General features: G+C 40.8%; 1 protein-coding gene across 5 annotated transcripts in view; it reads right to left on the bottom strand.

The window, feature by feature from the left end:
• Positions 1–5,208: 5,208 nt before the first annotated feature.
• Positions 5,209–13,880, bottom strand: part of ints1 (integrator complex subunit 1) — a 33,434-nt gene continuing 24,762 nt past the window's right edge. For all 5 annotated transcript variants that reach the window (XM_084072864.1, XM_084072863.1, XM_084072866.1 and 2 more), the window contains exons 40-49: positions 12,293–12,422; positions 10,580–10,713; positions 9,934–10,126; positions 9,665–9,789; positions 9,269–9,378; positions 8,295–8,408; positions 7,938–8,008; positions 7,142–7,233; positions 6,310–6,419; positions 5,209–5,720 (exon numbers count right to left, since the gene is read on the bottom strand). In XM_084072864.1, coding sequence (XP_083928990.1) covers positions 5,605–5,720; positions 6,310–6,419; positions 7,142–7,233; positions 7,938–8,008; positions 8,295–8,408; positions 9,269–9,378; positions 9,665–9,789; positions 9,934–10,126; positions 10,580–10,713; positions 12,293–12,422 — 1,195 coding nt within the window. In that variant the 3' untranslated portion in view covers positions 5,209–5,604. The remainder of the gene's footprint in view (positions 5,721–6,309; positions 6,420–7,141; positions 7,234–7,937; positions 8,009–8,294; positions 8,409–9,268; positions 9,379–9,664; positions 9,790–9,933; positions 10,127–10,579; positions 10,714–12,292; positions 12,423–13,880) is intronic.

Genomic DNA, 13,880 nt, shown 5'->3' with positions numbered 1-13,880 from the left:
ACATCAGAACACATCAGAATCAGAATCAGAATCACGGCCCCACACACACACACACACACAGGTATACCGTATTATGTACTGTATATGCAAGAACCCAAAACAACATTCAGCTTCTACACAGGTCCTAGACTGCGGTTTACCTTAACACATTAAGGGCTCAGACCGTTCAAGATTATTAACACATTTCTGTTTTGTTTTCTTAAGGCAGCTGTGACTTGAGTGTTGAAGGATCTCTGATGATGGGATGATAGTATGCACCGTCTATGAGAATGAGACACAGGTGTGTCAATTAATCTGAAGATACATATCACCTAACAGCACATCCTGTGGACAACATATCAGTTCAGACAGCAGCAAAAACATGCCGCTGTCAGTGTTGTCACCACTAAACTGGTGGGCCAAGCTGGCTTTGATCAGCCCAGAACCGGAGCAGAACACAGCTGGTCATAGCTGTGTTCAGACCTACGAGCTGGTGAATCAGTGTCTGGTCATTCCACAGCAGCAGTGAGGACAGCAGCACCTCTCTCACCTGTGGGCCTTTCATCTGCACCTGTTCAAACACTAAATTAATACCTGTGTAGAGGTAATAACGAGGTCAGGGTGCAACACCGAAAATGTGTGTGCGTGTGTGTGTGTGTGTGTGTGTGTGTGTGTGTGTGTGCGTGCGTGCGTGCGTGCGTGCGTGCGTGCGTGCGTGCGTGCGTGCGTGCGTGTGTGTGTGTGTGAGAGAGAGAGAGAGAGAGAGAGAGAGAAAGAATATTAAGAGGTGAGGGGGTGTGTGTGTGAGAGAGAGAGGGGGGAGACAGAGGGAGAGAGAGAGAATCTTGGGATTTGCAATTTCTGAGGTGAAAAGGAAAATAGATTATAAGCGTGTCATTTGAGTGGTGGCTAAATAAACACTGTGTGTGTGGTGGGACTGACGACTGAATAGCCATTTCAGTTTGTCCCTGGCACACAGGTAGACAGACCCAGGGATTTCTGTCAAGTCTGAAAGTAGATCTCCCCCTGCCGTGTTTGTCTGAGCGTTGGTCCTTTAATGCCTATTGATCCAGATAATCAGGCAAGAAATTGGCAAAGAACCAATGGGGTGGTTGTGACATCAGTCTGCAAATGCTTGTTCAAATGAGCTGGTTGTGGATAATTGAAGGGGGCATTAAGGCAACAATGGTAATGGCTAATGCTAGCCTTTACTGGCCTCGCAGGTATTTCGAACTCCCCGGATCACAAGGCAACCTTCTAGATCCACTGCTTAAATGACAATCATAGTATCATTAGCAGGGTCTAAAATGGAGGGAAGGATGCACATTCTCCATGGGTTTAGAGAACCACCAAAGGAGTGCCTCTTACCCATTAGTGTGGCTTTAGCTTGAAATGGACTTGTTTGAGCTTGCATCCATTCATTAAGAGCTACAGGGGAAAGGGACACCTGGAAGCCCCTTTGGAATAGAATGTGACAGAGCCATGGATCTCAGATAATGTAATGATCCTCGTGTACACCTTCCCATCCCAATTAATGCTAATATGCATCAACATTTCTAATTAAAAATATGCATCAACATTGATTGATGATTACATCCACACAACAGCACCATTTTGAATACTCTGTAATTAATTGCACACAGAATCTCCAAAATTGGTAACAATTTATTTTATTTTTAATTTACTTTGTCATGACATCTTTGAATGGGGCGCAATTTACTGTATTTATTTGGAAATGGAAAAAAGAGCGTGTCCCAATTGATCCAATCAACGTAGTTATTATTTAGTCACAAGCTCTTGTTAATACTTTTCATTTGTGAAATATTTATAAAACCCACAGACAGACTTAAACTCCTTTATATTTTAATTCAAAATATTTGAAAAATTGAGAAAATAGCATATCTACAAGCTCACAATGCATCACATCGTTGTAAGCTTGCAAATTGGGAATGTTTGCTAATTTTGTCATTGTCATGTGACAAAGTATTGACTGTTCTGTTCTACCAACTCTACTGGGGGTAGATTGTCTATGTGCAATTTGGACTATATGTATTCCTGTTAATTTAATGTTATTATACGGTTAGCTCTTTCACCACGCTTATTCCCAGGCAGTCCAGGGCTGGGAGCGAAGCAACATTTCTGTAGTATACCTGGTTTCTGGTACTCTTTTCCCAATGCCCCATGTTTTCCTACTTGCTTACTCTTACTCTTTTTATTTTTTTATTTAGTTACTCCTAGCTGTATCTCCTTTTCTGTGCGTGAATTTCCCCTGCGGATAAAGGTCTGTCTGTCTATCTATTATCTATCTATCAAATAGGTAACAACATGGACATATACACAACACAACACGACACAAAAGATGAAATATGGAGATACAAGGTTTCTGCCCTTGAGCGACAAAATGTTCATGTCTGGCTGAAGTGGCTAAACTCTCTTCTCTTCTTCTCCAGATGTTTTCAAATAAAACTTGAGATGACAGAGGCAGTGAACAATTCACAGTATCATTCCCACCCATCCATTAGAATGACACTTTAACTCATAAAACAAGAGTTCTGCCAAATGTCACGTCAAGATGGATGATTATCGTTGGTTCCGGTGTCATGGGAATATATCTATCTGGTGTAATTTGCAGCCTGGAACAGCAATGAGCAAAGATAAGATCAATATTTAATGAAAGTATAAGTGAGGCTTAAGGGCTGTCACTTGTGCCTCTGCCGTTAATGACATGTCACATTATCACACTTATCAGACTGGGTCAATCTTAACTGAAATGACTAGCCTCTTTTCTTTTTTTTCTTTTTTATTCATTACAAATGCTAAACAGTTTGTCTTTTCGTTCTCTGTGCAAAATGGCAAGAATGTATGTTTCAGGGTGCCTCCATTCATATTTTACCTTTGTAGACAAGCACAAACTCAAAACGAAAATCTATTAACGGCCCCACAAATGCGTCTAATTCAATCATCACAGTGGAAATGTCTTTGTATCTCAGACAAGATAAAGAATAGTGTATTTCATGGCTGAGGAAGCCCCTATGCGCGGTGCCCCACTCTCTCTGGTAATAGTATCCCACAGTGAGCAGGCTGATTGTTTTAGTCCTGGATCACTGGCCATGGGATAAACCTGAGAGCCCAGCCTGCTTTTCATGTCAAGACCTTCAAGGGAAAGCGGCCACAATCCAAGAGCAATCACACTTCAGACATCAAAGTGCCAGCTAGAAGAGAGGCGAGAGCCAGTCCACATTTTTTTCCACGCAAGCCAAGTGCAACTCATGCGTGGAGGAAGAGGAGATGATCTAAGCAAAGGGTGCCATTGAGAGGAAGACACAGAGCCGACAGATGTGCGCGGGCAGGTAGCAGCACATCGGGGCCTCTCCTATAGTTGAATGCTGGGTACGATTTGTAAAAAAAAAAAAAACAGGGGGGGGGGGTATATATACTTAGCCACTTCACTTAAGCATACAGCAAACAGCAAAAATAGCCCATCTACAGGCTCACAATGTGTCGCATCGCTACGTGTTGTCAGCTTTCTTTTGGACAACCTTTTGACCATTTGCCCAAAATAGGGGAAATAATGGGGTTAACATACATTTTTAATGAAATTGTTAAACATAACTATGAAACATATCAGACTGCCTTCATTTCCCAAAAGGAAATGCATGCATTTAATTCAGTCTGACCAGAAGCAAGCACGGATAAAACATATCCCAAAGAAGGGATAAAATATCCCCACCGGCCATAAAAAGTGACCAGAGTCCAGAGTGGGAAAAAGGTCTGCCTCATGCCTTAAAAGCAGAGGCATGGATCCCTGTGTGTAGAACCTAATTGGTGACGCGGCCGGCCGGTGGACAACATGCACTGATGTCAGACACAAACAGAAACCGTTGCCTAACAACGCAGAGATTTGCGCATGCCTAGAGGGTGTGGTCGGTCGGTCGGTGGACCACAGACGTCTGCCACAAACTTGCACTCATGTCACGGTCAGTCGGTGGACAACACCGACACGAGTCAGACACGAGTTATCACAAAATATGTAAAAAAAATATAAAAAGAATGTGTGTATCACAGGTGAACTGTATGGATAATGAATACATGTTCACCGTGGGCTTTCGAGAGTGGAAGGGTTTAACAGCTGCTTTGGAGGACATCAAACCTGCTGAGATGAATAAAACCAGAAGTTGTTAACTTGTCAGTGGTTCATCAGGCTACTCAGTGACAACCTGCACCCCCCTCCTACCCCCCTCCTCGTTAACTGTCACTCATCTCTGTTCCGCCTCACTGCCACCCAGCCAATAGGATGCTGGCGCCCTACCAAGAGCCTAGGCTGCTGCGACTTGTGTCGTAAGTTGATGGATAACTATAAACAGTGCTTTCAGCTAGCTACAGGACACCGTACAGGTGCAATTAACACATCAGCCAGAAGGTCAGCATATCTGGGGCACAGTTGAAGTATGATGGCAAAGACCCATTAGATAGATAGATAGTCAAGTGCTTGTTAGTCCTAAATGACAGTTTCCACTGACCCACCAGTGTGGACTTGTCTCACCCGCACAGCGAGGCGAAGCTAACCTTCACTGTGCAACAGGTTAATCTCTGCATTCTCACATGTAACAAAACACCAGCAACAGCCTTTTGTGATGTGTAATGGTCTAGCCGCACCACGTCTTCAAAGGACCCTGTGGTCTGAATGATTGACCAATTACTGCCACGGTTAATTTACCATAAATGGGAGCGTCCATTTCCCTGCGTCGCAAGCATGCCTGCACATCGTTCGACCGACCGCTTTGACTTCTCCAAGAGGTTTTCAGATGAAGTCTGTGGCACTGGGCAAAACAACTCACGCTTTTCATGGCAAAACGGTTTCCATCACAGCACTGGCAACATGCCTTTAATTTGTTTGCTACACCCCAGTGAAAAGTGAGCACACTTATGACAGCCGTTTCCAGTTTTATCAGGACACAAAAATTATTGGAATGAAATGAAAGGACACAAGGTCTTGCTCCATTTATTTTCTCCCCATCCGTCTTGTTTGAGGTGCCGGAATATTAATATGAAAGGCAATAATTGGTTCTTGTGAAATTTCCATGCTTATGCTATACGATTTCTCCACTAAACTGCTTTTGAAATTAAACTGTAGTAAAACTTCTCGCTGGCGGAGGTAACAAAGATAACTGTTGAAAGATGCAACATAATTTATATGTTATCAAGTGGGATGAAAATGAAGTAAGGTAGTAAGGTTTTTTTCCAAGAACCTTTTTTATTCAGAAAACATTGCAGAGGTTTACATACGGTAATGCATTTGAGTGTACTGTATAATGCAAAGCTTAAGGAACTTTGAGTTTAGCCAATTGAAGGAATTCACACATAAAATGAGCTCCAGTATGATGTCAGTAAAACACCTTTTTTTCTCTTTTTACAGTGAATGTATTGGATAAACACTTAAAAGCGTTATCCTGCCTTTTTATGTACTTAAATCAAGATAAGCCAAGATGGAAAGTGTGCCACTGACCAAATACTTATGGAAATCACTATCTATCACTGTTTATCAATCAAGATAAAATTACATTAGAGGGTTAAGATAGCCACAGAAAAAAAAAGAATCATTTCTGGAGTTGTGTTAATGGGGTTTTATGTTGTTGCTTCCATATGAAGGACCTTCATAGACTCGGCGATCATCGAACTGGTGTCAATTTGGCCATAGATCCCAACTAAGAAAGCCTTATGGAGCAAGATGTCTGCATGCTCTGCAAGGGGAGAAATGCCACATAGATATGTATATGAATTGTTTTGAGCACTGAAAAAACAAAACATTACACACTTAGTATTACCTGAATCCTAAGAGTCTGTCTTATAACTATGGTGTAGGACACACCACAGAAACATAAATAGATTTAATATTGATACCAAAGTGAAAGGCCTTATTCGGCCTTGTGACATTATGAAATTAAAATAATCCATGGATGAGAAAACCTGAGGCTCTGATGTTTCCACTAGCTGCCGGCTTAATTCTAGTATTAGTATTAACTTAGTAGTCAAAATTCCAGAGAATACTAGTGTAATCCATTTTCTAGTAACAATAACATGATTGCTGCTGAGGTTTACATTTTTTTACCAGCTTAATTTTCTTGCCTCAAAGAGGGGATAAAAATAACTCAAAATACAACAAAGTTGTGAGTTATGAAGCAATACTAAAATATTTTGCTGATTTACAAGCTCACAACGCGTTGTTGCTGTGACATGTTATGAGCTTATAAATCGGCTATTTTCGGTGCACAACCAAGTATACATCAGGCATAAGTAGCTAAAGCGTTTAAGAGTAGACTCTTTTCTTACCTTGACAGAGAAGTACATATTCTGGCAGATTCCTGAGGGCTGTCTGTACCACGTCAAAGTTACCACTACCCATGCAGTACATGAAGGTGGGCAGGAAGTCTGTCGCCAGGCTGTATACCAGAAAATGCATGTTACTTAATCCATTAAGACGAGGAATGCATCTGTGTCATTTTAAGATTTCTTTGGCTATTAAAAAATTGCAGATCTACAAGCTCATAGCGCGGCTATGAGCTTGTAGATCTGCAATTTGTTTGCACATTTTTGCAAATATTTTAATATATATATACATTTTTAACTAAAATCTTTGCTTCTGGGGGTCCCTTGAACCAAATATTTTGAGATGGGGGGGGGGTCCGCTGCCCCCCCCCCCCTCTCGACATTTGGGAATCCCCAGAAGCAAAGATTTGAGTTAAAAATGTTGCTCTAAAAAAACATATATACAAAGATTTGCAGGGATTTTTGTCCCAACCAGAGTAGTGATTGTTTAGTTTTTTTTACTTTTCCAAACACCAATCAAAAACAGACTGACTGTTTGTGCCACATTGCCCTATTTTGGGGACTTCCAAATCCCCGTCGGATCAAATACAGTAGGTCAAATTAATTATCATTATTCCAGAAAAAATATAGAAATCTTGATTCGCAATAATACCCTATTTCAGTTCTGTCTGAATGGAATGGAAATCGTATACTGTCCTCTCATGGTTCTTTACAGGTAGTAGAATAAGTAATTAATGTGCCAGGCACAAAAATGAATTCCTCCCTCACTTTCTCCACCTTCCACAGCATCCTGGCGCTCCATAGGGGGATGAATGTTTGAGTACAGTGAACTTACCAGGGATTGTTCTGGATGCAGCGCAGGGCCAGGCTGAAGGCCATGTTCCGACATAGCTCCTCTGAGGAAGTCATCAGTCTCTGTAGATCATTCTAAATTGAAAAGAAAAAAGAAAAGAGGTAATACTCGGTAGGTTATACAACAAACTATACCATACCTTTTTTCTTTTTAGTTAGTGGATATTCAGTTGTAGGACCCTCCGGAATCTATGTCATTTGGTTGATCGGGGCAATTAATGAATATAGCTTGCAGCTGGTTCAATTTAGGTTACGGTGTAGGTGTGGTTAAGGTTAGGGTAAGGATTGGGGAATGGCATTCAGAGTGAGCAACTGCTCAGATTCCAATCATAAGGACAGGAACTATTCGTTTTAAGTGGTTATAGCTTTTTAAACATGGATTGATTTGAAAAGTCGAGCTGAAAATAGTTCCAGGAAAAAAATAATATTTACAAACAAAATTAAAACTTCCATGACTTCACACAATGATGTTTAGCCATCACAGACTCATTAAGGTTCTGTAAGATTTTATAAATTTAAACACTGTATCCATCATCTATCGGTTTTCGCAATCTCATATTTATACTATCGGCCAATTCTGATTGCTGCTCGATCTACTATATGTATGATATATATCAACTCTGAGCTTGTAGATCAGCTATTTCCAGCTATTTTCTCTGAATGCTCTTCCCAGAATAGGGGTGCACGGATTCATGTGTTTAATAGCTTGTCCTGTACTGGTGCCAACCAACGGCTGAATATCCACAGACTTGTTTTTTGCTGCTGAGTTCATGACTCACGGTGAAATACTGGATGATCTCTGGGCTCCTCCTGGACTTGTCGTCTACCTCCGTCAACACCTCAAGTACATCTACAACAAGCAGGTGAACCATCAACATACAGGCCATTATGACCATAATGTTATTTCTGTGCCTGCTATTGCTATGCAAAAAAACTTTATCTATTTTTACATCTGCTATTTTTGACATTTTTTGGAAAATATTGAAAATGTTTGGTCATTTTTAAATAATTTTGATACTTCTTTAACACAAATCTTCTCTCCTAGGGTTCTATGGCAAAACCTTTTCAGATGGGGGTCTGCGGCCAAATACATATCAAATTGGGGGGAAAAGTTTGAGAACCACTGCGTTAGATACCCTCGACTGCCTCTCCTCTGGACATCTTCTTCAGGTACATGGTCATGTCAGCGGCGGTCAGTGTAACGGAGGCTGACATGTTGACCAGTGGCAGGGACCCTGTAGACGACTCATCTGATAGAGAGGGCAAAAACGGAAAAGCCACTGACATTATTATTTAGCATAACGTTGCTGTCGGGCAAAAACCTCCTATCTCCATATTCTAGCAAACTAATGCCCTACTTGTTTCATACTACAGCGTCACACAGAAGTATCAAAAGTAGCAGATCCACAAATGAGCTTGTAGATCAGCTACTTTTGCCGTTTTTGAATTTGAATCCTGAAAAGTAACAGTTTTGGAGATATGAGGTTTCCACCCGACAGAGACGATAATGTATCGCTCATTGGATTGGCTCACGTAGCCTAATACTTAATCTGAAAATAGCCGATTTACAAGCACACAGCGTATTGCGCTGTGAGAATTTTTGGAAGTATAAATCAGGCTTAAATGAAACCGTGAGCCAGGCAGGCTCTGCAGACAATACACGGACATGGGTGAATGACTGCCTGCTTGCCGGAAATGGTTTGATATCTTGCCTATTACTACTGCCTACTCTATTCAACCGAAGATTTACAAAAACATACCGAGATGCTTTCAACATGCTAATAATAGAGTGCTACAGGGATGATGTCTTTTTGTAGCCCAACAACACGTTTTCCTGCCACAGATTTCCAATGCATCGGGTATTGGATAAATTATATTCACATAATCCCGACAAATCAACACACTTTTTTACAATTTCTGACCGTGACAGGCAATTATAGGTTTCGAAAAGCACATTAGATATTATTAGATATATTAGATATTAACTGGTGTAATTTATGTTGTAGAAGAAAACATGAAAACTCTATTTTAACATAGTTTTATTCGATTTTTTGCAGACATGAAAAACCCTTGAAAGTTGGCAAAGGAAGCCATTGTGAAGTGTGTTTACCATCTCTGTCGTCACTGGCAACGTCTGAGGAGCGGCTCTTTACAGGCAGGGTGAGTCCAGCCAGAAGAGACTTCAGTTGGACCAGGTCTGGGTTCTCAGAACACAAACCCCTTTGGAAAAAAGGCAACGTTCATATGATTGGAATTCCCACCGAAGACTGAATACATTTTTGAACGTTTCATAGAATTGATTTCAGCAAATCTTTCAATGATTAACCTTTGTACTTTCACCAATGTCTTTAACCATTTAATCTATCAATACAGTCGATCTACAAGCTCACAACACGTCGTGATGCAGCGTGTTGTGAGCTTGTAGATCTGTAGATCAAAATTGTTCGATTTGTTTTGGCTATAAAGTGGTTAAAAAATTATTACATGCATGGTTTGACAAACTTACTGCAAGATGTCAGAGTGCTTCTGAAGATAGGGAATGGCTGCGGCCGCATCGTGAGTTATGTACTTCTGCGTGAACTGCAGAAACTTGTTAATGAAGACCAACGGAGAGCGGCTTCTCTGAAAGTTCTACGAGGAGGAGGCAGCACATAATAAAACAATGAATATTAATTGTCAAAAGTACAATTTAGTAAGTCTGTAAAACAATTAAGATATCTCTCCACTTAATCCTAAATCCTCTGGAGCTGAATACAAAGAGTGCGGGCTCCCCACCTGAAGGACCTTCATGAATGAGAGTAGACTGTCTTGTAGTGCCCTCTGGTGGTCACTGTGGAAAACAAGTGGCTGCAGCAGCTCCAGGATGGCCAGTACGTTTGTGAAGAATGTCAGGTGGTTTTGCTGCCGGAACTCCTGGAAGTTGAGGTGAATGCGACCATGGAGGAGCCCTGCGATCATAGGCAGGTGTCTGGGAGTAAAAAATAAATATAAAAATAAAGTCAGTATGTTGTACCCCATTCCATGTAGGCAAGGTGTCTGAGAGTACAGAAATATAAAATAAAAGTCAGTATGTTGTACCCCCTTCCATGTAGGCAAGGTGTCTGAGTACAGAAATATAAAAATAAAGTCATTACGTTGGGGCCCCTTCCATTTAGCAAAGATTCAGATCCATCTATCCTTCTGTCGAGGAAACGTCGCTTATCGGACAGAAACCTTGGATCTCCATATTTCATCTTTTTTGTTTTATCATAAATGAATGGCCAAGATTGTGACTAAATAATAACTACACTGGATCCATTGGAACACAGGTTCTCGTTTCATATCCTGAAAAGTTAACGGTTTTGGACATACAAGGTTCGCCCTGACATCGATGATAAAATGTTAGCTCCTACCTCCACCCATTTATTCCCGTACTGTTTACCTGAGCAAAAGGACAGGATGGGACACAGCCAGCTTCCGACAGGCAAGGTTGGCATCTGACATTCGGTTCTCAGCAGTCTTTGACTCTCCAGTCTCAGCGAGCAATGTGACCAGACGATGAACTAAGACATCGAGCTGAATGACAGACAACACATACAATCAGTGGTGGAAAGTACTCAAATGTTTTACTTAAGTAAAAGTATCAATACTGCAATGTAGAAGTTCTCTGTTACAAGTAAAAGGCCGGAATTATACATTTATTTGAGTAAAAGTACTTTCAAATGTATAAAATGTCTAAAAATCTTTTGAAAATGGCAGATCTACAAGCTCACAATGCGTCGCATCGCAGGGCTGAAGTGGGTAATGTACGTTTTGTAATAATCATACTATAATTCTAGTATGGGGTGAGTCTGTCTGTAGTGGTGAGTAGGTGAAGCTACCCGGTTCTCCTCAGTGGCTGGAGCAAATGCTCTGATTTTGCACACAGCCATTGACCATTACCATCTCAACTTAACTGTGAAGCCCGTTTTTCCATTTCACCAAATCTCAGCTTCTTATTAGCGTTTTTGTGTCAAACACTGTCGCCATGGTTACGGGGCTGCCCAGCTATGGGACGAACTGCCTCCCGGGTTGCCAGATCATGTGCGCATATCCCCCCACGGATGCGTCGACCGGGTATGGTCTAGTAATACATTTTTTTTTAAAGTAACTAGCAAAAGTTTTCAAAAAATTGCAGTGGAGTAAAAGTATAATATTTTCCTCTGAAATGTAGTAGAAGTAAAAGTACTGAAAAATGTAAATACTCCAGTAAAGTAAAAAATATCTCAAAATTGTGCTTAAGTACTTGAGTAAATGTACTTAGTTACTTTACATCGCTGCATACAATCATTTACCAGCAACCTAAGCAATAAGCAATAGATCAGTTAATGTAAAATGGTCATTATTTCTTAGATCTTTGGAACATCTTATTAACAGTACACCAAGACCTGAATAATCATAAAAGGCCATAAACTATAACAAAACTGAACAGTTTCTTTTGGAAATTAATTAGCTGACCAAACTTTTCAGTGGTTGGCAGAAAAAAGTGTAAACTTGATCCAATCTGGCACAATTAAACATTACTGGCTACAGCTGCCAAATACAGGTCGACTTGCCAAAACTCTCAGGAATTATTTTAGGAATCAGTGATTCAGTTATTAGTTGAGCTGTGTGAAGTGAGTGCATAACTATTGTAATGAGACTGTCCATTTGTATGTTTGGTTGTATAGTTATTACTTATATCCATTCTATTTTATAACCATAAAAATAACATTGAGATGTGTATCTCATGTGCGTGAGGCCTGGCCAATGCAACCCATCATTCTGCCGACCAGAAGGTGCTGAAAATGCAACTCAACAACGTACACTCCTAGATTGCCTTGTTTTACTATTGTTGTCAAGCAATATGAACCATATTTCTGCTGAAACTGTCTCCAGGTAAGATTCGCTTCTCAAGGATTCTACTGGGAAGGAGGACTGTACAGCACCCTTCTAGAAATATTGCCTAGATCATTATGAAAGATATAATCAAAGTTACGCAGCTGAGAGAATTTCTTCAGCTCATCTCTATCGGATATCTTTTCTGAGTGAATTCCAGTCATGGATAAGGCTTCCTAGGACAACCGTGAGGACAGTCACTACATAACCTCTGTGGTAAATCGCAAGGGATCCTCACCTTGCAGCTGCTGCCATCTACTGCCCCCCCACTGTTCAAGGTGGCATCAGGTAGGGTCACATGCTGGATGACTTCGGGGAAGTGAAGGTAGATCTGAAGCAGCAGGATCTGGCACCGCTTGCTCATCACACTGAAGAGAACAAATCGACATTAGGCGTGATTTACACTTCGCGCCGGTCTCTCGCACCCAAAACAGCCAATCTACACGACATACGATGCACAGCCAAGTACGGTATAAATGAGGCTTTAGCTCTAATGTAGAGAGAAGCTGCAAACTACAGAGGCACACCCTCCCTTTGATTACTTCACGTTGTAGTGCTGGTCATGTCCACGATTGAAAGCAACAAGATTCATCTTTGATGTGGACTACAAAATAAATAAATATGACCCATGTATAAGCATAGGGTTAAACCTTGACTAATTTGAAAAGAAAGGAAATCAACAGCACAGGTCTTAACCCTGCAAACAACTCATCAGGAAAGTTTGATCCAAATTGGATTAAAACTTTTTTTTTTTACAGTGACAGACAAACAACCAAACAAACAAAGAGGGGTGATTACAATACACCCGCTCTATTGGGGCAGGTATAATATAATAACATGTACAGCACAGAGCTTTTTCATGAACTGGGATTGAATATGTAGCCCTACAGAAAGAGCCTTTGCTCAGAATTATATGAATTTGACTTTATTGCATAAAAATGGCTGCGGTTTCTCAATCAGATAATGTTCCCATGGGCTCAGAAACTTTAATTGGTGTCAATGACTTCATCTATCCCAACTGATTATCAATAGAGCTGTATATTGGCATGACAGCTCTGTCGATAGCTCTATTGTGAAGTCATCACATATTAACCACTTCAGCCCTATTTTATACTTTGTCGTGTATGACAGTGTTATGCGAAAATAGCTCATCAAACAGCTATTTAATTGTTCCATATTTTCTCACCTATAATGCCATGCCCAAAAATAGGGACGCAAAAGTGGAAGTGGTTAAGGGGTGCAACAACGCCCCAGTTCAAAGTCCTGGTGCTCTGCATGGTCAGGCCCCGGGATACTTAATAACCCATTAATACCTGGAACGCATCTGTGTCACTTTAGATTTCTTTGGCTATTCAAAAATAGCAGATATACAAGCTCATAGCGCGGCACCGAGTGCCGCGCTATGAGCTTGTAGATCTGCTATTTTTGAAAAATCTTGAATTTTTTTTTTTCAAAAAACTGTTAGGATTTAGAAAACATTTTTAAGAATCGCCTCAGGTCTTAATAATTAACTGACCTGGTCCCACGTTATGTGCCCATTCTACCTAAGGTGACACAGCCTTTCACGCAGTAGGCCCTACATTTTGGAATGCTCCTCCACAAGTTTTGAGAGATGCAGCCTCTGTGGACATTTTCAAGAACAACCTTAAAACGCTACAATTTGAACAGGCATTTGTTGATGGTACATGATTTTATTTCCCATGCTTGTGTTGTTTGCTTGAGATGAATTGTACAGTATTTCTTCTGCTTTGATACCCTGTTTAGTTTTTTCACTGTATGTAAAGCACTTTGGGGGAAACTTAAGTGTGTGTTCTTGACTATACAGT

Source organism: Gymnoscopelus microlampas, assembly GCF_963454915.1.
Source record: "Gymnoscopelus microlampas genome assembly, chromosome: 11".
NCBI classification, from domain to species: domain Eukaryota; kingdom Metazoa; phylum Chordata; class Actinopteri; order Myctophiformes; family Myctophidae; genus Gymnoscopelus; species Gymnoscopelus microlampas.
This window is presented reverse-complemented; position numbering and strand designations above follow the sequence as displayed.